Source organism: Diadema setosum, chromosome 20 (assembly GCF_964275005.1).
Source record: "Diadema setosum chromosome 20, eeDiaSeto1, whole genome shotgun sequence".
Classification (NCBI taxonomy): Eukaryota; Metazoa; Echinodermata; class Echinoidea; order Diadematoida; family Diadematidae; genus Diadema; species Diadema setosum.
Window position 1 is genome coordinate 16,135,646 of NC_092704.1, and position 21,143 is coordinate 16,156,788.

At 39.4% G+C, this 21,143-nt stretch overlaps 1 protein-coding gene across 1 annotated transcript in view; it reads left to right on the forward strand.

The window, feature by feature from the left end:
* LOC140243462 (uncharacterized) overlaps nt 1-21,143 on the forward strand; it is a 64,384-nt gene that overhangs the window by 1,799 nt on the left and 41,442 nt on the right. The window contains exons 3-23 of the mRNA XM_072323139.1: nt 273-431; nt 1,212-1,303; nt 1,613-1,637; nt 3,475-3,636; nt 4,539-4,782; nt 5,412-5,550; nt 6,017-6,322; nt 7,192-7,600; nt 8,195-8,432; nt 9,101-9,290; nt 9,993-10,090; nt 11,333-11,379; nt 12,092-12,433; nt 12,923-13,125; nt 15,560-15,687; nt 16,261-16,370; nt 17,161-17,301; nt 18,147-18,240; nt 18,833-18,879; nt 19,543-19,653; nt 20,937-21,053. Of these exons, the coding sequence (XP_072179240.1) occupies nt 273-431; nt 1,212-1,303; nt 1,613-1,637; nt 3,475-3,636; nt 4,539-4,782; nt 5,412-5,550; nt 6,017-6,322; nt 7,192-7,600; nt 8,195-8,432; nt 9,101-9,290; nt 9,993-10,090; nt 11,333-11,379; nt 12,092-12,433; nt 12,923-13,125; nt 15,560-15,687; nt 16,261-16,370; nt 17,161-17,301; nt 18,147-18,240; nt 18,833-18,879; nt 19,543-19,653; nt 20,937-21,053 (3,402 nt within the window). The remainder of the gene's footprint in view (nt 1-272; nt 432-1,211; nt 1,304-1,612; nt 1,638-3,474; nt 3,637-4,538; nt 4,783-5,411; nt 5,551-6,016; nt 6,323-7,191; nt 7,601-8,194; nt 8,433-9,100; nt 9,291-9,992; nt 10,091-11,332; nt 11,380-12,091; nt 12,434-12,922; nt 13,126-15,559; nt 15,688-16,260; nt 16,371-17,160; nt 17,302-18,146; nt 18,241-18,832; nt 18,880-19,542; nt 19,654-20,936; nt 21,054-21,143) is intronic.

Consider the following 21,143-nt stretch of genomic DNA (forward strand, 5'->3'; position numbering starts at 1 on the left):
GTATATTATATATTTGACAGGTAAACTTTGTCAATGTTGTCATAATTTACGTGCTTTCATTTGGCTCTGAAATTGATGAAAGTACTCATAGGCAGCTTTTACCTCCATATCAATTATTTTAACTACCTCTACTTATCATCCCCATAGTGTGAAGCTGATGACATACATTGTACTAGGTGATGAATTGTTCCCACAGTACTTCAGACCTCAGAGGCCAAAGTAAGGCACAACTTTTAAAGGCTGAGTTCTCATTCTCTTTATTCTCCCTCCAGGCATCTCACTCAAGAAGGCAGGAGAATTCACCTTCCTTGAGTCTACCCTTGGTGTTCTGGCCCGGTGGGACAGCAACATGACTGTGTACGTCACTGTGCTAGCTGAGCTTAAAGAGTCCACAATCGGCCTGTGTGGAATGTATGATGACAATCCAGGAAGTATGTTCTATATCTCTTGTAGATCTGTAACAGTTAACAAGATATGATTAAGGAGAATTTTTTTTTTATGAATTTGGTAGTGCAATTTATTACTGGGGTCAAACCTGACCCAACTCAAGCACAAAATGCTGCATTGGTGTCTAATGTGCCCAAGAAATTGCACCCCCTTTTTTCATGCTATTAGGACATGTGCCCTGTTTTCTCCATGTATGTACAGTCCCATTTGAGAAAGATTTATTTACTGCATTGAATGCTAATTGCAGAAGCAAAAAACAAAACAAAACAAAGCACAAAAAAAAACTTACATTTTAGGATAAGTATTGTAATGAAAAGGAGAAGAAAAAACAACATAAATCACGCTGTAAAGTGATCTCCTGCATTTCACCCATAACTGCATAAGTATATACAGTGCCTAGAAATAAGCAAAACCCCAAATATAACATGCTTCAATGCATATGTGGACGCAAAACCCATCAAAGTACACCAAAAAAAAGCATGATAAAAGATTTGCAAACTGCTTACATATGTGCACTATGTGTAGCAGTTCTTCAAATGTAAATATATGCTGTAAATGTAAGTCGTAGGTAAAAAAAAAAATTAAATAAAAACAAAACAAAAAATGTTGTAAGACATGAGAATGAGAAGTCCAAAATATCTCTTCTTGTTTATTTCAGCTGTTTAATAGTTGTGAGAATGATTTTGCTGATTATATAATGTACTGTTAAAAAAGTAGGAATGATATGCATAATTCCTTTCTGCACACATTGTATATGACAACAGATGACTGGATGATGAGAAATGGAGACTATGCATCCTACCCAGCCCAGCTGGCAACGTCCTGGGAAGTTCCATTTCCAGGAGAGGTAAGACAGGTACCATTTTGTTGAAGATTGAAACAAAACAAACTCTGCATACATGTCAATGTTTAGTGTAATATCAGTGTGCGTGCAGCAAATCCCACTTCTAGACAGGAAAGAACAGGATGTACATGTATCACTGTGAATTAGTCAGTCTTATACATGCTGTGGGAAACAGCCAAGAGATAGCATCTCCTTGATGTGGTTCATGCAAGGGGACCAGCAATTTTGGGTAATCAATGAACAGCACACCCCCATCACCACCAGCCCCCCCCCCCCCCAAAAAAAAGGGGGGGGGGATGCACATTGTACCATGCAAAGGAGAAGTGTGCATTTTTGTATATTCATTGCACTTTTTCTGTAGGCAGTTTTCAGCTTAAGGTCATTTGGTCTTTCTGCACTTTCTGAAGGAGACACACAACCTCCTGTTGTTATTCCGACTACTCTAGCATCTTCCAAGTAGAAATCATTCATGCTTTCATTTCAAAGCAGTAGTCAATCATTTTGTGGAATTATACAGTATGCCCAGCTTTTTGTAAAATGGCACATTGTTGTGAAGAAGACGAATGCTTGTCATTTAGATTCAGTGGTTTAATATTTCACATAATCATAATTACTGCATCTCCAAGTAGTATTATTTTGTTAACAGGACCACTTGACAGCAGTATGTATGCAGAGACTCCAACCCCAAGCACCTTCTGATCTGGAGATTCTCCCGCCCGAAACCCCTAGCAAACGGGAGACTCTAAGTTGATGCGTGCGAAGCGCGAAGTTCCTAGGGTTCTAGATGCTCTCTGGTGCTATCTAAGGCTTATTTTTTCAACATACAATAGCAATAAGTAAGAAATCCTTTCCAACGGGAGACACAGAGCCAGGGCAGGAGAAATTAAATCTCAAGCGGGAGAACAGGAGATTTTGCAAAAATGGGTTTTCGGCGGGAGATCTCCCGTCGAAAACGGGAGAGTTGGAGTCTCTGTGTATGAGCCGTTTCATTCTCTGGGCAGCAGCTTTATAATGTGTTAAATATCGCTTGTTGTCTTGAAAGGTATGCCAGGCGATTGTGGATACACACCCCTGTGATGTTCATCCAACTCGCCTTGAGACCTCCAGGAGTCTGTGTCAAGTTCTCAATGAAGCCGTTGAGTTTCAACAGTGCCATGCTGATGTGAGTCCTATGCCAGTGATGTATGTAATGTCATGTGCAATAAAATGAGAACTAATTTGGAATGTTTCCATATTCTGTTGAATACAAGTGAATATCATACTTTCGGTTGTATCACCCACATGTAGGAGACACAAATGTCCACACGTGCACACAAAATTACAAATTATGATATTTTTGTATAAACTGTGTAAAAACTTGTCACCAAACAAAGGATACATATTGGTGCCCCATTACCGTATGCCTATCTTTCTTTTTTTTTCAGTCAATCGTATTAAATCTGATCTCGTTGTTACACACCTTTGACACACCGATATTTCATTTGATAGTGAATATATCTATTTCATGTGATCATTGTTTAGGAAGCATTGAATACTTCTAAAAGCTTATAACCATGCAACTACGAGACTGGCAGCTTTAAATCCCCTCAGATGGACTAGGTAATGAGAAAAAGTGCCTTGCCTAGGGTAACAATTGATTCAACACGGGGACTCATATCAGAACTTGATCCTACATCACAAAACCTACAAAAGTCACACATATCACTTTCATAATACAATGTAGGCCGGAAGATACATCAGCAATGTTGATTTGCATTTCTTTTCTTTTTTTGTTTGTTTGAAAGAGTAATATTTCTTCCATCTCAATTTGATGTTTAAACATATAGAATTACGTGTCGGTAGTGTTCCATACAATATCTTTAGCCTCATTTTTGTTTTGTTATTTGTTTTTCTCAAGTGTAACTTGTGTGGATGTTGGACAATCCATCACATATTTCAATTGGTAAGGAAAATCCAGTTTTATGCAGTACATATCATTTCAAAGCTGAGAATCTGGTCTTTATAGATCTTACCCAACCTTAAAACAAGCAAACGTGCAAAAAAAAAAAAAAAAAAAAAGCAGCCATAAAACCTTATGCAAGGACTTTTTGTTGGCTCTATGATGCAAGATATTGTGTGTCTTCGTCCTTATAAATGATGATTTTGTTTTCCTACTTTACTTTACTTTACTATATAAACACAGGTTGACCCAGCAGTGTTTGTGAAGAGCTGTGAGCATGATCTCTGTCAGTTTGGCGAGTCTGATGACCTGATGATGGACGCCCTGTGTGTCTCCCTCAATGCCTACTCTCGCCAGTGTGCTGTTGAGAGCGTGGTCCTAGACTGGAGGACACAGGATTTCTGCCGTAAGTTACTCTAGGGATGACCAAGCTGACTTTAACCCTTTAGCCACTGAAGATTCTGTACGTAGGTACCTATGGTTTCCTGGAAGGTACAACAATATTGTATTCATTTTCACAACTTTCTAAATGATATGAAATAGCTCACTTCATGTTTATTTATTATTTTTTTTTTTATAAGTTATGTTGATTTGAAAGCATAGCAAGACTTTACCAGGAGAATGGTGAGTCACAGAAGTAATTCTGACCTACTTTTGTTGACCTTTGACCTCTTCTAAATTAAATAATCGTATATTCTATATGAAAAAAAAAAATAGTGAAGCATATTACATTAAAAAAGGGGGGCATTTCAGTGACTAATTGGTTAATAGCTATAGCACATGTTTTTGACAGACAAACTTGCCAGAGTTTACTGTGAACTAGTCTTCAGCAAGTCAAGATGATTACCTTGAACGATTGAATCAGGTCCAAGAAGGAAAGTTTACCATCAGCTGATGACATGTTTTTCATTGCTCAAAGGTCATATATCCCTGTTGCAAACATAATAGATTTTGCATGATTGAAGAATAATGTCACCCAGCATGGTGTATAAAGTCTTACGGTAATACACCTCAGAGATTGTACACAATGCGCTACTTGTTCAGTAAATGGATAGTCATTTTAAGTTGCAGTGAGTGTGTTTCTCTTCAAAACTGTCATGCAAATAAGTTTTACTGTATGTAAATTGTAATTCATTCTTATTAATTCAAATATTGATTTCTTGAAACTGAATTTTGATCAGCTCTAAGAATTTAGGTGATACAAAGATACCTCATTAATAATTGTTTCATTCAAATGAAATTTACTATGCAAATTAGATAAAAATAAAGTACCCTGTACCATTGGCCTGGCATTGCTTCCTATCCTAGCTAAGCAGTGTCCAGACATTATGGAGTACAGTGACTGCAGCACACTGTGTCCTGTAACCTGTGAAGCCCAGGACCCAGTGGAGATGGCCAAACACTGCCCAGCAGACTGCGTCAGCGGCTGCCAGTGTCCAGAAGGCACTGTCCTGGACAATGGCCGCTGTATCACTGCTGACCAGTGCCCCTGTGTGCACAATCGGGAGAAGTATCCACCGGGAGGAACAGTCAGGTCAAAGTGTAACCTGTGGTTAGTGTTTCCAAGAAATCCAAGTGTAATTGCAAATTTCAATATTGAATAATCTAATGCTTTTGATAGCAATCTTTTTCAAGTTACAAGGAAGACATGAGTACATTACAAAGTGTGTGCATTTGTTTGCATGTACACAAATCTTACTGCAAAGAAACAATCAATAGTCACATTTAACAAATACAAATTTGCATTGCAGTGAGTTTGCAAAGAAGTTTATCACAAGATTTGATAAAATCCACTGCTGTCTTAAGATTTGAAAGAGTTATAGATCTCATGCTCATCATATTGTAATCTTCATAAGCATAGTAATGAACAGTTTTTTCCCTTCCTAATTGCATTGTGTTCTTTGTTAGTGTTACTGCAAAGAAAAGTGTGTTTCCCCAGAATTGTAGTATCAATGATTGTTGATATGATTCCATAAGAGACTTTAAACTCAGTACACTGCAATATGTCTATTTCAAATGCACCTTGTGCTCTCAATATTATATACATCTATAAAAGTTTTTACAACAAACATTCCATTTATAGCAATAATGTGAACATGTTAGTAAGAAAGCCATTAATGAAAAGAAATCTGATGAAATGCTCATTGAGAAACAATGAAAAGCTTCTCACATTATTTTCAGCACATGTCTTGGAGGGATTTGGGATTGTGACCAGTCCCCTTGCCAGGCAACCTGTCAGTCTGTTGGTGATCCACACTACCTGACCTTTGATAAGAAGCAGTACAACTTCCAGGGAGGCTGTCGCTACATTCTCGTTGAGGTACACACCATGCTTGAGGAGTAGTGGCTCTCAGTTTGCATTATATCTTTAAGACCTCAGAATGGAAGTATGCTCATTTGAAAGGTTGAATGCCTTTCTCACCCATTGCTGCATCATAACCAAGTCGAAGAACATTAATTGCATGTATAAATCAAGCATTGCAAATTGACAATGCTATTATGGACCACTTGTGTTTGGCCATGGCATCAATCCAGTATAGTAGTCCAGGATGCTACTGAGCAAAAAGCAATGAGTAAAGTTGGTTTGTTAATTTTGAAATATGTTGTGATGATATGCAATATCATTACATGATTGTGGTTGCTGTAAAAGATGCATGTGATCAAGTAAGTTTTTGTTTCTGCATGAGATTAATTATCATTATCATTAATAAGGAGAATCCTAGGTATGTAGAAGGGGTAAAGGAACATTTCGATATTAACTTTACCTACACTTGCCTTCACCATAGGACTTTGTTGAGCAATACCTGACTGTCCTAGCTGAAAATGTTGAGTGCAACATGCGCTCATCACGAACAGTCACCTGCACCAAGTCGGCCACGGTCATCATAAATGGTACGTCGCCGATTGACCTGAAGCAGGAGCGAGCCGTCTTCGTCAACGGTGAGGAGGTTCTGCTTCCGTACTCAAACGGAGAGGTGATCGTACGTAGGGCGTCTTCCAAGTTTGTCTTCGTCGAGGGCAACGGATTCCTTGTGAAGTGGGATGGCATCAACAGACTTTACATCACACTCTATCCAGAATATATGCACAGGGTATGTTTGCTTTTATATCAAAGTTAATGCACCAATAATTGTACAGATGTTTGCTGTTGATATGATGATGTGACTGGGGTGTTTCCATCAGAATATCACTCTCATCATTGTTGAAATGGAGAGCTATTGTCCAAAAATGATGATGATAGTAATAAAGGACATTTATATTGCACAGCTACTGTAATGATATACTCTACTGCCCATTACCAAATAATAGTCATGACATGCATAATTCAAATCTAAGTAGCATTATTCAAAAGATGAGTTTTTAACTTGGTCTTAAACTCCTGGTCTTCATCCTGAATTGAGCAGATATTGACTTGCAATGAATTGTTGGGCCACTGAATGATATGCTATGACTTTTGTTCTGTCAAATATGCATTGTGCTTGTACATCTCCAAGATAAATCTCTGCTGTTATTGACTCTTCGTAAAAACTTTGGTTTTATTCTTAACAACAGCATAGTTGTAACCTTGCACATATCAGCTTGGTGTATTCTAAATTGTATTGACAAATACACCCATGTCTCATGACAGTGATAGCAATGATTATTAAATAGTGATTCTGTACAAAATGTTCTCAAGTGCTTGATTATAGAAAATGTGAAATGTTTTCATGGTTTTGGACCATTGGGTTTAAGCGTGGAGGTTATTCCATAGTTTAGGGGCACAAACAGGGAAGGCTCTATGTCGACAGCAGTTAAAAGAATGAGGACTGATGAGTGTAGTACAGAAACAGCCATATCAATTCGAAATCATGAAGAAGAATCTGAAAGTAAAAGTTTGCATCTTTAAAACTTATAACTAAACTGCTGATGCAAGGCATTGACTGACTAATAAATATCTCTTCTTTCTGTTTTTGATTTTCAGGTGCGAGGTCTGTGCGGAACTTTTGACTCCAACCAGAACAATGACTTCATGACACCAGCTGGCGACATTGAAACGAGCATCATCGCTTTTGCCAACAAGTTTGCTGTGGACCCAGACTGCCAGGAAACGGAGCCTACCCTTCCCCTCTCCCCCTGCAGCCTGAACTCCCACATGGAGACCTTTGCGGCAGAGAAGTGTGGTGTTATCAACGGGGATGTCTTCAGGCCCTGCCACGGCAGTGTCAGCCCCGACATGTACTATGACATGTGCCTCTACGACGTGTGTGGCTGCGACGCGGCGCACACCGTCGACTGCCTGTGTGAGGTCATTGCTGGTTACGCCACCGACTGTGCCAATGAGGGCATCTATGTTGACTGGAGAGCCCATTCTGCCATAACGGATTACTGCAGTGAGTATTGAGGGCCATGATGATGAGTCAGAACTCTACAGTTTCAGCAGCTGGTGGTGTAAAGATAATCATAGACTTGGAAGTGATGAAATATTTGGACACAACAAGTTCAGGCTTCAAATCAGTCGTGGGCCTTTAATTCATGTTAGCCTGCAAGCATGCAAGACAGTCATCTGTAATCAGATATCTGAAGAATTTGTCTGATATTAGTGAGAAAGGACACTCATATTTTGCTACAATTAGTTTAAATAATGAACAAGATTAAGATGATTGTATATTTCTGGTACAGGACATTGAAAAAAGAAACCTGTGTAAATCTTGGCTAAAGCCACTGAATGTCTTTGTGGAGTCCATGGACAGATAGTTAATTACTTCCAAGGCATCAGTTTAAGATTCAGTAGAGGAACTGTAATGTCTTAGGAAAAAGTAGAAGTCTCAATGTGATGAAGTGATGGATGGACCCTAGCCATATACCCAAATCCAAGCTGACAAATTTCAGTTGAATAGTTGAATATAAGCTTTGATGACGACTCTAATGCAATCAATACTCAGAAATTATATCATGACAACAATCTATCTTATATTTGTCACCAGATGTCCAATGTGATGGAGGTCAGGTCTATGAGCAGTGTGGGTCGACATGTGGTGGGACGTGTCGCGACCTTTCGGTGACCTGCGCAGAGACCAATGAATGTATCGAGGGCTGCAATTGTCCCACTGGTACAGTGCTGGATGACGAGGGGAACTGTATCTCCCCCAGCAACTGCCCCTGTCACTACCAGGAGCAGTCGTATCCACCTGGTGCTCTGGTTGAACAGATGTGCCAAGAATGGTATGTGAACATCCCCCCCCCCCCAAAAAAAAAGGGGGGGTTGGGGACCTTTAAGCCAAAATTGGCTGTCTCATAATCTTATAATTAGTGTGACCAAGACATTCATATTTTATGAGATTGATATTGCTGGACAGATGAAAATATGGCGCATACAGGAGTAGAATAGCAATTGCAAATATAGTCAGACCTGTCTATAGTGACCACAGTCTATAGCGGCCACCTGCCGTATGCAATTACTAAACACAATTCCCTCTAAGAGAAAAGCCATGTTAACAACCCTGTCTACAGCGGCCACCTGTCTACAATGGCCGCTATTTTTTTGTTTCCCATGGGTGGCCGCTGTAGACAGGTTTGACTGTATAGTGGTTACTAAGAAGCTTTGTGTTGCAGATTTTCATACTCTCCAATTACAGCTCTGTCCTGTCAGTGAGCTGAAAATGATGGTTATGGAGTGCTGCTGAACATTATTTTTGTTTTCTTTGTCTTGTTCAACATTAATAATGACCTCATTTTATGAGGAATAGCCTTTTGCATACATTGTAGGTAATTGCACAGAACATCAGAAGTGCTTACGAGCTACACTGTACCACCTTTGGTAGTCAAATGAACCTGATAAGAGTCTGTAAATGTCTTTTTTTTCTTCGTTTTGTTTTTGTTTTTTTCCACAGTACCTGCCTTAATGGCACATTCCATTGTGAGGGAGAGCGATGCAATGTGAGTGACATGTGTCCTAGCAACCAGCTCTATGATGACCTTGCCCCAGGATGCCCTTTGACCTGTGAGAGCATTGCCCATGGCTTCAGCTGTGCAGTGGAGGACGGTCCCGGGTGTACATGCCCTGATGGCTATCTGTTAGATGTAAGTCGCTTGTATGAAGTGATCATGTATGTGTGTTCCTCTCATGCACAAATACTTTTTGAGTACTTACACACTTTAGTAATATGGTAACATCTGTTCCTGCCTTCTTTATCATACTTTGATTTGTATGGGCGTACTTTGCAGAGAAGGAACTTCCCTAAAGCCATCTTGGCTGAACTATTGTAAAACCAAAAACATGTGCGGCATGAAACTTTGACGCATTAGAACTGACAGCCTTTTTCGCCACTGGCGTTCAGTGCATTTTGTAGACAAAAACTTTTGCACATATTTTACTTCTGTGAATCTTTGCTTCCATGAATCTTGTAAAATTTTCATGCGTGCAAAAAATTCTGGTTTTGCACGATCATGTCCACCCTCTTCTTACTTTACGCTCCAGAAAAGAAAGCTCTAGAAAGCTCTAGAAAGGGCTTACAGACATACACACACACTCATGCACACTTATTCTGAACTGTGGTATCAAAAGTGAAGTGTAAGATAAGTCGAAATGAACATCATAAAGAATTATCCCACGTGGCATGTGAATCCTGCTGCTACTCATTTTGAGTTGTGCAATACCTATGCTTCAGTTGTACTTGTAAGATAGGTATGAATCCAGTATCAGCAAATGGTTTTGTGTATTCTATTTGTTTTTTATTCAAGTGGGGAAGAAAATCTCTTTTCATTGTGTTTGATGACATGCAGGGAGAGAATTGTGTGCAGCCTTCAGAATGCCCATGTTACCATGGTGACCGACGCTATGAGCATGGAGAGATCTGTAAGATAGACACCTGTAATGAATGGTAAGTCACCTGGAATACTGGTTCTAGTGCTACATTTTTATACCCATGGAAATCAGGTGGCAGAGGTCTTGCACAGAGATATTAGGATAAAATGATGTAAGCCATACATGTTTTAAAATCGAGTGTTTTGAAGTACAATTATAGAGAGAGCGTTATGCCTTGAAATCATGCAGTTTTCATTTTATATCTTAACCCAACAACCCATGAACTATTAGTTGTTTTGTTTTGTTTTTTCTTTTTTTTTTCTTTTTTTAAATACATTTTTTACAATTTGTTAGAGGCTGAAGTATAACAGGGGATTTTTATAGCATAATTTGAAATCCATAGCCACATGAGATGTGAAAGGTCGAAATCAAACCTTCAATTTTTACTCCAGTCATGGAAGATAAGTAATAGAACTCATTGTGATCTTGTGGCAGAATTATCTAATAGTGTTCCCCTTGAGCAAAAGCTCGTACAGATTTTTATGAGATTTCATAGCAAATCACTTCACTTTGGTTCAAATTTGCTGAAATCTACCATGAGGGTTGCATGCCTAAATCCGAATTCTATTTTTTGTAGCAATGTGAAGGAGGCTGAGCGCCTTAATGTTGGGTATAACAATACTAGCTTAAATATAGACAGTGAGTTACAGTGTAAAGCCCAGTCAGTGAGGGATTTAGTAGATATTAGGGATGGGGTCAAACATTGTGATCTTTTTAATCGAACCGAATTATGTGAAGTTATTGATTCTTTGTGTTTGACTTGAAATGTGAGTTTTAAATCTGTCAACATTTTTTTTTGTCATGTTTATTTATTGTATATGTGATTTCTATGTTATTTGATTGCCTTTAACTGTGCAAATAAAAGATATATATATATATAAAGGATAAGTCAAGATAATTTTCTGGTTGAAAACATTTAGATTTCCCAGTTCCTATAGGAATTTTCATAGCATAAAGCGGTAGTCATTCATAATTCAATATAGGAATTTCATCGCATGAAGCTGTAGTCATTCATAATTCAATCTTTTATATGTGTGTATCTGTATGTGTTTGATGTCTGGAACAATATCTGATTTAAATATTTACAAAGCATTAAATGGTATTGGATTCTGGTGTGACAAGTGAGTAGTTATGAATAGATGAAAAACAAGATCTCTTTAGCTTCAGATATGTACCTAGTTGTATGTATTGCTGCACAGTATTTATGTATGCATCCTAATTTCAGTGTAATCTTGTATTATTTGCTTGCCCCCTGTAGCTACTGTAATGGATCCATATGGCACTGTACAGAAAATGACTGCCCAGGTAATCATTTGTCAAGTTTGGAAGAGCATTATCATCACACTTATATGATACGTTATAGTGTCACTTTGCTATTTAGGTTGGACTAAAGCCGCTCCATTTGCTAATCATGACAAGTATTGCTATAAGCATATTTCTTTACTAGTAGCAGCGTGTATAAAACCAAACCTCACCTAAAAAAACAAGCTCTCATGCTGAATAACTTGCAACTGACTACCTTAACATGGAAAAATGATTATGACAATGAAGATGATAAAGCTGAAAACTGTTACCTAAACAAGGAAAAAGGAAGAACGTGAAATTGATTCATAGATACAAATGAATTATTTCAAGCATTTTACGATTATTGTGTAACTGATCTAGAAGTTGCAATAAACTTTTGTTAGATATCAAACATTTTCTTTGGTTGATAATGAATGCATATTGATATCATGATACTGATGTAAATACTTTCATCCAGCTTAACTTTCACAAAGAACATGCATAAACAAGAAAACTGACTATAACATAATTTCAATACCCTGTAAGATAGTATCAAAAGAACATTGATGCAAATTTTATTCACTGCTTTTATTTCTGCTGTAGATATTGCAAAATCATTCAAATGAATATTTTGTGATAATAGTCACCAAATACTATTCTCCCAACAAGAGAATGATGCACGTGAGTATGCAACGAAAGTGGCCATTTCATGCTGTATTGCACTTTGCCACAGGACTGTGTTCTGCCGTCGGTGAGGGACATTACACTACCTTTGATGGCAAGAAATACTCTTTCACCGGGGACTGCCGCTACACACTTGCCAGTGACTCCAACGGAACCTTTTCCATTGAGGTGGAAAATGTCCAGTGTGGCTCTAGCGGAGTAACCTGCACCCGTGCCATTGAGCTCATCTTCGATGGAGACACCACCATTTTCCTGGTGCGCGGTGGAGATGTTACCGTCAATGGGATCCCCATCCAACTGCCCAAGTACTACTCGGCGTGGAGTGTTGAACGGTCCGGGTTCTTCTATGTGATATTTGCCAACTTTGGACTCGAGCTGCTGTGGGATGGAGGTAATTGTTATGGAAGTTAGCATGTCATCCTTCATCTTTAGGAGTAATAGTAACTTGAAGAATGAACTATGATTAGCTAATAACTTCAAATATGCCACTCGACCAATCTCTATCACCTCCTGTGAGTTGAAAACTTTCTTTTTTGGCAGATTGCATATTCCTCGGAGGAAAATATACTACAAACATCTATGTAGATCAATTCATTAACCCATTCATTACTCTGATTTGCAGAACAGCTGGTGAATGTCATGAATGCATTGGCTCATTCATTTCTTCCAATTTAGTCCATTGCAACAGTCACTGATCAGGGGAGGATAATCATAATGTTTCAATTCATACAATTTCTACACATCCTCTTTTCCTTTATTCTTCTCACAGCCATGTGTGCCAAAGTATTTAAACTTAAAAGGAGCAAGAATATGACATGTATGATCATATATGTGATTAATTTATGGTGTGAATGCATTCATGGTCACTTCCAACGTCCAGGCACCAGAGTGTATGTGTCGGTCACCCCAGAATACAAGGGGCGCCTGTCTGGTCTGTGTGGAAACTTTGACGGCGACCAAGAGAATGACTTCACGGCACGGAACGGAGCCGTGGAACACAGTAGCGATAACTTTGCCAACAGCTGGAAGGTCAGCAGCGGCTGCCCAGAGCTGTACAAGGAGGATTTGGTTCATCCATGCAGGGTTAGTGATGCCATCATGGTTTGTCTTCTTTTCGTTCTTTTTCATCATGAAACTACCAACCTATCAACCTTTATAACTGGAATTACCTATAATGACACCCAGTTATTCAAAGATTTGTAGAGTGCCATTCAACAGGTATATTCCTGAGTCTTGAAAGCTCAATATGATGTATCCACGGGGTAGTCAGTTTATGTAGTCTGGATTAAATGTGTTATACTTCTGATTCCAGTGGTCATTGAGTGATAATTGAAGGCCTTAACTGATGATGCCTCAGTAGTATCAGCACAAAGACTGTTCCAGGAATTCACTGATCTCTTAATAAGGGAGTTCATGGTTAGCGCATGTCTCATTTGACCCCTACACCACAGGCTTTCAAATAACATGGAAAGGACTTGTGACAGAGCATTTTTAGCTCACCTGAGCCAAAGGCTCAAGTGAGCTATTGCGATCGCCCTTCGTCCAGCGTCGGTCGTGCGTCGTCCGTCATCCGGCGTCCGTCGTCCGTCGTGCGTAAACTTTTTACATTTTCATCTTCTTCTTGAAAACCCCAAGACCGATTTTCATCAAACTTGGCAGGTAGCATCCCTTGGGAGTTAGGAACTCAATTTGTTAAAATGGGCACCATGCCCCACCCTGGGGGCCCCCAGGGGGGCCCAAACCCCCCAAAATTAAGGAATCTGTAAAAATCTTCTTCTCTAGAACCAGAAGTGATAGAGCTAAGTTAATACTATGAGTTAGTACATTGATGACTCTAGTTTCAAGTTTGTTCATGGCAGAATCAGGGGTGCCCCCCTTGGGACCCAGGGGAGGGGGGTGGGGAGGGGTCCTAATGGGGCCTAAATTATACATTTTCATCTTCTTCTTGAGAACTCCATGACCAATTTTCACCAAACTTGGCAGGTAGCATCCCTAAGGGGTTAGGATCTCAATTTGTTAAAATGGGCACCATGCCCCACCCAGGGGCCCGAGGGGGGCCCAAACCCCCCAAAATTAAGGAATCTGTAAAAATCTTCTTCTCTAGAACCAGAAGTGATAGAGCTAAGTTGATACTATGAGTTAGTACATTGATGACTGTAGTTTCCAGTTTGTTCATGGCAGAATCAGGGGTGCCCCCCTTGGGACCCAGGGGAGGAGGTTGGGGAGGTATCCTAATGGGGCCTAAATTATACATTTTCATCTTCTTCTTGAGAACCCCATGACCAATTTTCACCAAACTTGGCAGGTAGCATCCCTAGGGGGTTAGGATCTCAATTTGTTAAAATGGGCACCGTGCCCCACCCAGGGGCCCCAGGGGGGGGGGGGGGGGGCAAACCCCCCAAAATGAAGGAATCTTTAAAAATCTTCTCTAGAATCAGAAGTTATAGAGCTAAGATAATACTATGAGTGAGTACATTAATGACTGTAGTTTCAAGTTTGTTCATAGCAAATCCAGGGGTGCCCCTCTTGGGGGCAGGGGGGGGGGGGGGGTTGGGAAGGTCCAAATGGGGGCCTGAATTGTACATTTTCATCTTCTTCCTGAAAACCTCATGATGGATTTTCGTCAAACTTGGCAGGTAGCATCCCTAGGGGGTCAGGATCTCAATTTATCAAAATGGGCACCATGCCCCACCCAGAGGGCCCCAGGGGGCCCCCAATCCCCCCAAATTAAGGAATCTTAAAAAATTTGGGCCCTTATTGTACATTTTCATCTTCTACTTGAGAATGCCTGGTCAAATTTTAGTAGAGCTGTGAATAATTCAGATTAGTGACTGCATGAAAGGTGAACTTGCGATACTCAGGTGAGCGCTAGACCCGCGGGTCTCTTGTTTGTTGAAGCATGCCACCTTTGTAATCAATATCAATGAAATGCGTGTGCAGCTTTTGTTAAACATTATTGATGAATCACTTTCACCTGTGCGTTCTAACAAGGTGAAACACACAACTTAACATTCCAAATCCTCATTTGCCTGAGGATTCTTTTCGTTTGAAAGTCAATGGCAAATACACGAACATTCTCATTTGACCTTTATTTTGCACATGCGCAAATCGCAACCATGAACTCCCTTATACCTCTATTGCTTATATTTCAGAGTATCTGTAAAGAATTCTCAAAGCTTCTCATTTTTAGCTGCTCTAGACATGTTGTTATTTTTCTTTTTGTAAGATCCTAAAATGTAAAGAGCATTTAGCTTGATGCTTGTGCTTAAAATGATATGTTTGTAAAAATGTGTTATACATGTGTGAATGTACGATTGATGCAAAACTTTTGTCTTAAATTTGTTGGATGAACATAGTTGTTGTAGAATGGTTGAACAAAGGGGAAAAGATGCTTTCCCAGAGCTGAGAGTTTTGGTCTGTCTCTTCAGACACAATATCAGGGCAGTATTGTATTACTTTAGATTATGTGTGAACATTGATGTGAGCTGCTGCTTCTCTGTGTGTGACGGCCATCCAGGTCCACAGTCACCGAGAGGCCTGGGCCCAGAGGAGGTGTAGTATCATCAGCTCCAGGCTGTTTGAACCCTGCCACCAAGTGGTCGACCCAGACTCCTACCTGGCTAACTGTATCTATGACTCCTGTGGGTGAGTGAAAACAAAATTGGGAACCAGGGATAGCAATTTCTCTATAAATAAGTAATATGTTTTTTTCATGATTTTATTTCCTTGTATGTGCTGCAAACATTTTTGTATCTGTGTGTGTGTGTGTGTATGTGTGTGTGTGGGGGGTGGAGGGCAGGAAAAGTTCTAGTAGGTGTATGTGTTTAAACCTCGTGAATTCATGCAGTCATTTACAGTGGATTTAATAATTGACCTAACTTTTTCAGTGTTTAGACCAAGACATATAATGAAGGAGGAGTTTGTTGTTGCTGTTGTTGTACTGTAGTAGTAGTAGTAGTAGTAGTGGTAGTCGTAGTAGTAGTAGTAGGAGTAGGAGTAGTTGTTATTGTTGTTGTTGTTGTTGTTGTTGCTTTCCCATCACCACTGGAAGCAGTTTGATACATTAGTGAACATTCAGAGCTGTTTGGATAAGGTCCTGTTTTGGGGCTTTGTTTTTTTAGGTCTCCTTCCATAGCATCATCTCGTCTGTATTGAAATTTTGGTATATTGCCGTTAAACATACAAGTAGCTGCAGTGTTTTCTCGTTGGTCCCTGCAGCTGTGATCTTGGTGGGGACTGTGAGTGTCTGTGTACTGCCATCGCTGCCTACGCAATGGAGTGCTCCAGGCATGGCTTCGACATCATGTGGAGGTCTCAAGATTTATGTGGTAAGGTGTATGTTGAAAGCATGAGAATATTAAGTGGAGGGGTGAAGGTTGAGGTATGAATTTTTCGTCAATTTGTCTCCCTCTAACAAATGAAATTTGTAAGATCGCAACTGCTGATCTGTAAGTAGATGACAGGTTCAAGTCCTGTGGTGCCTTTCCCGACATGTTTGTTAATTTACGGATCAGCAGTTGCAATCTTTTGAATTTCATTTGTTAGAAGGAGACAAATTGAAGTTAATTCACACCCCAAGGTGTATGTTATGAGCATTTCACAGCGGCTTCAACAGTTAGCTACTTCTAAGGATACTTTTTCCTTTACTCCTAAAAGAAAGAAGAGAAGGAGTTAAGTATATACAAGATAGTGAAAAACAGTAAAATTGCAGGTATCTAATTGAACATGTACTTTTGTGAAATCAGTAAATTACTTACTTTGGAAAGTGAAGTACCCATATGGTGGAACTGACACCAAATGTTTAGCTCATATGGTTTGAGGTCTAGCTACATTTAATTCTCTTTTACAAAGAGAAGATTGGACATGAAAATACTTTCCTTCTTTGTGTACTTTATTTTATCACACAGTAGAAGACTGCTTTCATCTGGGAAGAAATGTTTTTATTCACCAAGGCAAGGCTGTGTGAGAATCAGAAGATCTTCACAAGTGTAGCCTACTCTTCCCTCACACCAAAAAATCCTGCAATGAAATGCATTTTTTTTTACCCACTGCTTCATGAACATTTACCCATGTTTATCTCTTGCTGGTTCCACCCCTCCCCCTTATCTCCAATCCCAGCTGTTCAGTGTGACAGTGGGTTCGAGTACCAGGGATGTGGCTCAACTGCCGTAGACACGTGTGCATCGTTTGACCGTGATCAGATTGGCTTTGGTAACTGTGCTGAGGGCTGCCATTGTCCAAATGGTACTCTATCAGAAGGTGAGACGGCGTCCATACATACATGTGGAAAACTTTATCCGTGTGGTCTTCTTTTTGCTCCGTACTTCAGCCTCATCCCCAAGATGTGATTACGTCTGTCAGTCTGTCTTTGTCTGTCTGTCTGAATGTGATATACTGTCAATGTTGCGAAAGTAGTGTTAACCTGGTATGCGCTGTTTTTGCTGTTGGAAGTTCTTGCATATCTCGCAGATGGGCAAACCCCATTTTGTCATGCCGTTTTATATCGGTTGTCAACAACCTGAGCAACTGCTTTACAGATATCTTGCAGCATTGAAAGCCCCCCCCCCCCCCAGTATTTCAGACCGTGACAAGTTCATGATTAACCCTTTAACCACTGAAGATTCTGTGCATAATGGCCTATGGTTTACTAGAAGGTACAGCAATATTGCTCTCATTTCAACAATGTTGTAAATGATATGAACTAGCTCAGTGCATGTTTATTTTCGTTCTGTTTATTTGAAAGCCTGAGACTTTGCCAAGAGAATGGTGTGTCACAGAGGTAATTCTGACATACCTTTGTTAATGTTAGACCTTTTCAAATTACATTATTATATATTCTTTATGAAACCACCCCCTCCCCCCCCCAAAAAAAAAAAAAAAAATGGTAAAGCATTGAACGGATGGGCGGTTTCGGGCATTTTAGGGATTAGTAAGATGGGTGGTTTCAAGCGTTTTATAGACTAATGGGTCAAGAAGGCATTGTAGAATAGGCTGTGGGATGCGCCCATCCTGAGAGCGTGCCCTGAAAATGAACTTGACATTCCCCGGTGATTCCCTTTGAGCCACCAGTCAACTTTTATGCCTTGATGCTCTCTTCTCCTCAGATGGACAGTGTATCGAAGTCAATGAGTGTCCCTGCTACTTTGGCGGAGTCGAATACACAGCTGGCACTGTCACTAGTCTCAATTGCCAAAACTGGTGAGTGCTCAACCATCAAGATTTAAAAGGCATTAAGAACTGCAGAAATGACCTTTACATTGTTTTATTCTTGTAGTTTCTGCTAATGAGACCAGGCAGTTTTTGACATTGGTGACTTACAGATATGTCAGTTTCTTTTTATGAACTTAACCCATACAATAATCTTTCTCTCCCCTTACCATATGGTTCAATATTTTCTGTGACTTACTAAACATGCATAATACAATATTTTGTATATTGTTTGTGTATGTAGATGTATAATTCATATCTGATGGGCATCCCAGTCAAATCTAAATAGCATATGACGATCTACTCATGAATGTGTATGACATGTAAAGGATTATTTCATGTACAAACCATACAATTGTACATATGTATGTGTGTATGTATGTATGAATGTATATTTTCATTTTCTAAATAAATCAAATCAATTCAAATAAAAAGAGCAGTGAAGTGTAATCACATATTTCTCATGATGTGTGTTGAAAGTGTGACAGACATGAGCATGTACAACCAGCTGAAGTGTTGCTGGCAGATAGCTTAAATTGCAAGTACAATGTAACTGTGCTGTGTGTATGTGAATCTTTTACAGCACATGCCATGCTGGAAAACTGGAGTGTGTTGGGGAAGTCTGTGAAGGTAGGAATTCTAAACTTCTTTTGATTGATAATTAGTGTTGTAATATTGCCAATATTTCAAGTCAACATGCAGGGGTGAAGATCAATATTTTTTACCTTGATGACATGATTGTAATGACAGAAATTAATTGTACAGGCTTGTTGTTGTGTATTTTGATAGCTATTGGCTACTTCCAACATTTGCACATAGATATGCATCCATATTTATGTATCATGTTTGTATCAAGCCTTCTTTTTGCAAGCTGCTTTTTTTGCAGTTATCATTAATCACAAAAATGAAAAAGAAAAGTTGCACTCTTTAGAAACTTAGTGCACAAGGAGCTAGCATCTTCAGAACTTTGCCATGGCAAAGTTCATTGTTTCTTTTTTATGACATCATTCGTGCATATACTTTATATTGTATTTGAAAAAAAAAATCCTTTATCAGACGAGTGTAAGAAAAATGAAAAAAAAATTGTATCACTTTGGATTATGTCAACTTTTTCTTTTCTTTTTGATGATGGAAATAAATAAACTATTGAATTGAAATTGAATTGAATAGAATCTAATGCACAGCCTGTCTGTAAAAGCAAACAACTAGGGCTTGTACTCAATGAGTGATGGTACATGTAGAATCGCATTCCGCATGATGGTATCTTCAATAAACTGTTTGTGTTATTTTCAGAAACGTGTGCACCGCTGGAGTACATGTGTGACAATGGTGCCTGTGTGCCGCTGGGCTGGCTGTGTGATGGATTGGATGACTGCGGTGACAACTCGGATGAGACCGACTGCAGTGAGAACTCATCTCATATTTCTGTTTTTTTTGCACCATGTCCATTACTGTAAAAGTGGTTTCTTTCGCGTACAGATACTTTCGCGGTTTCCATCGATGCTGACTTTTTTGCGTGTGTTTAAATTCGCGGTCGGCAAAATCTATGAATTCACACTCGGCAAAAACTGTTTTATTTTGCACATGAAAACCCAAACTATAATCCCATTATTCCTTTATTTATTAAGTAGAAATTAAAATTCAATGCAGGCTTACCTGAAATCCCGTCTCTCGATATAACATGCTTGTGCCTACATTGCGCGGTATCGCTGTGTGTGTGTAGACCATCAATACACTCAATGCGTGGAATCTTCGTGCATGTGCGCAGTAGCGTTGTACTCACAAGTGGCGAGTTCAAAACATTTTTGCATGATGTTAAATTCGCGGTTCAACCTCTAAGCGCGAAAATAAAACCACCGCGAAAGAAACCACTTTTGCAGTAATGTTCAGCTTCTCTGTGTACAGGCAGCTGGTGATTTTTGTGTGTGTCAGAGGACCTGGTAGATGGACCAATGTACTAGTATAGTAACATATGTCAGGGAAAGAGTGTAATCTAAAGATGTAACATGATGAATATTTCTGCAGCTTTTCTTCAGGGGAGCATCAATTTCACAAACTATGGCAGACATGATGTTGAGGTTAAGGTCAAAACTTTAAAATTGGAATAGAGTCAAATAAAAATCTATTTGATCTGTAATCAAAAGTCTTTTATGATTTCTGAAATAATCTGTCCTGTAAAATCTGTGCTTGTGTGTACAAACAAGTGAGAGTATCAAATAACCCTGTCTTTGTCAGAATTGTTGGGATATGATCCAGACCATACAGTCTTAGATTTAAAGATATGATAAGCTTCTTCCAGACTGTTGTTACTTTGATTCTTTTTTCTCGTAATGATGATTACATACTTTAAATCTAAATGAGACTGAAAGCTGATGCCCTTCACCAGAAAATCAAATTAAAGTATGGTCTGGTTTTCAAACTTACATTCATTAACTCTGAGAGATATGTGGTATGATATACATCCCTTTAGTTGAAGTTGTAAATATGTATTTTGGGAATTTTGAGCATAATTGTAAAACTAAAATCAAATCATTTGCTGCTGTGTTTTGTTTTGATGAATATGTTTGGGCCTCTCGTTCTGTAAGTCGTACGGGACCGTTGTAAAACAGACCTCACAACCACAGTTGTGTTGATCCGTCTAAGCTTTTATGCACAATATGTCTCCTGCCTCACTCTCCCCCAACCAGCGTACGAGTGTGATCCAGAAGAGTTTGAGTGTGCCAGCAGCGGTCTCTGCATTGATGCCGACTTCTACTGCGATGGCACGCCAGATTGCACGGACTCTTCAGACGAAATCGGTTGTGGTATGTCGTCTCATAGTCTCTTGCTCCAAATTTGAACAGATGGTACCAGTTTATGACACAGAATATCCCATTGTAGTGAATATTTCACAT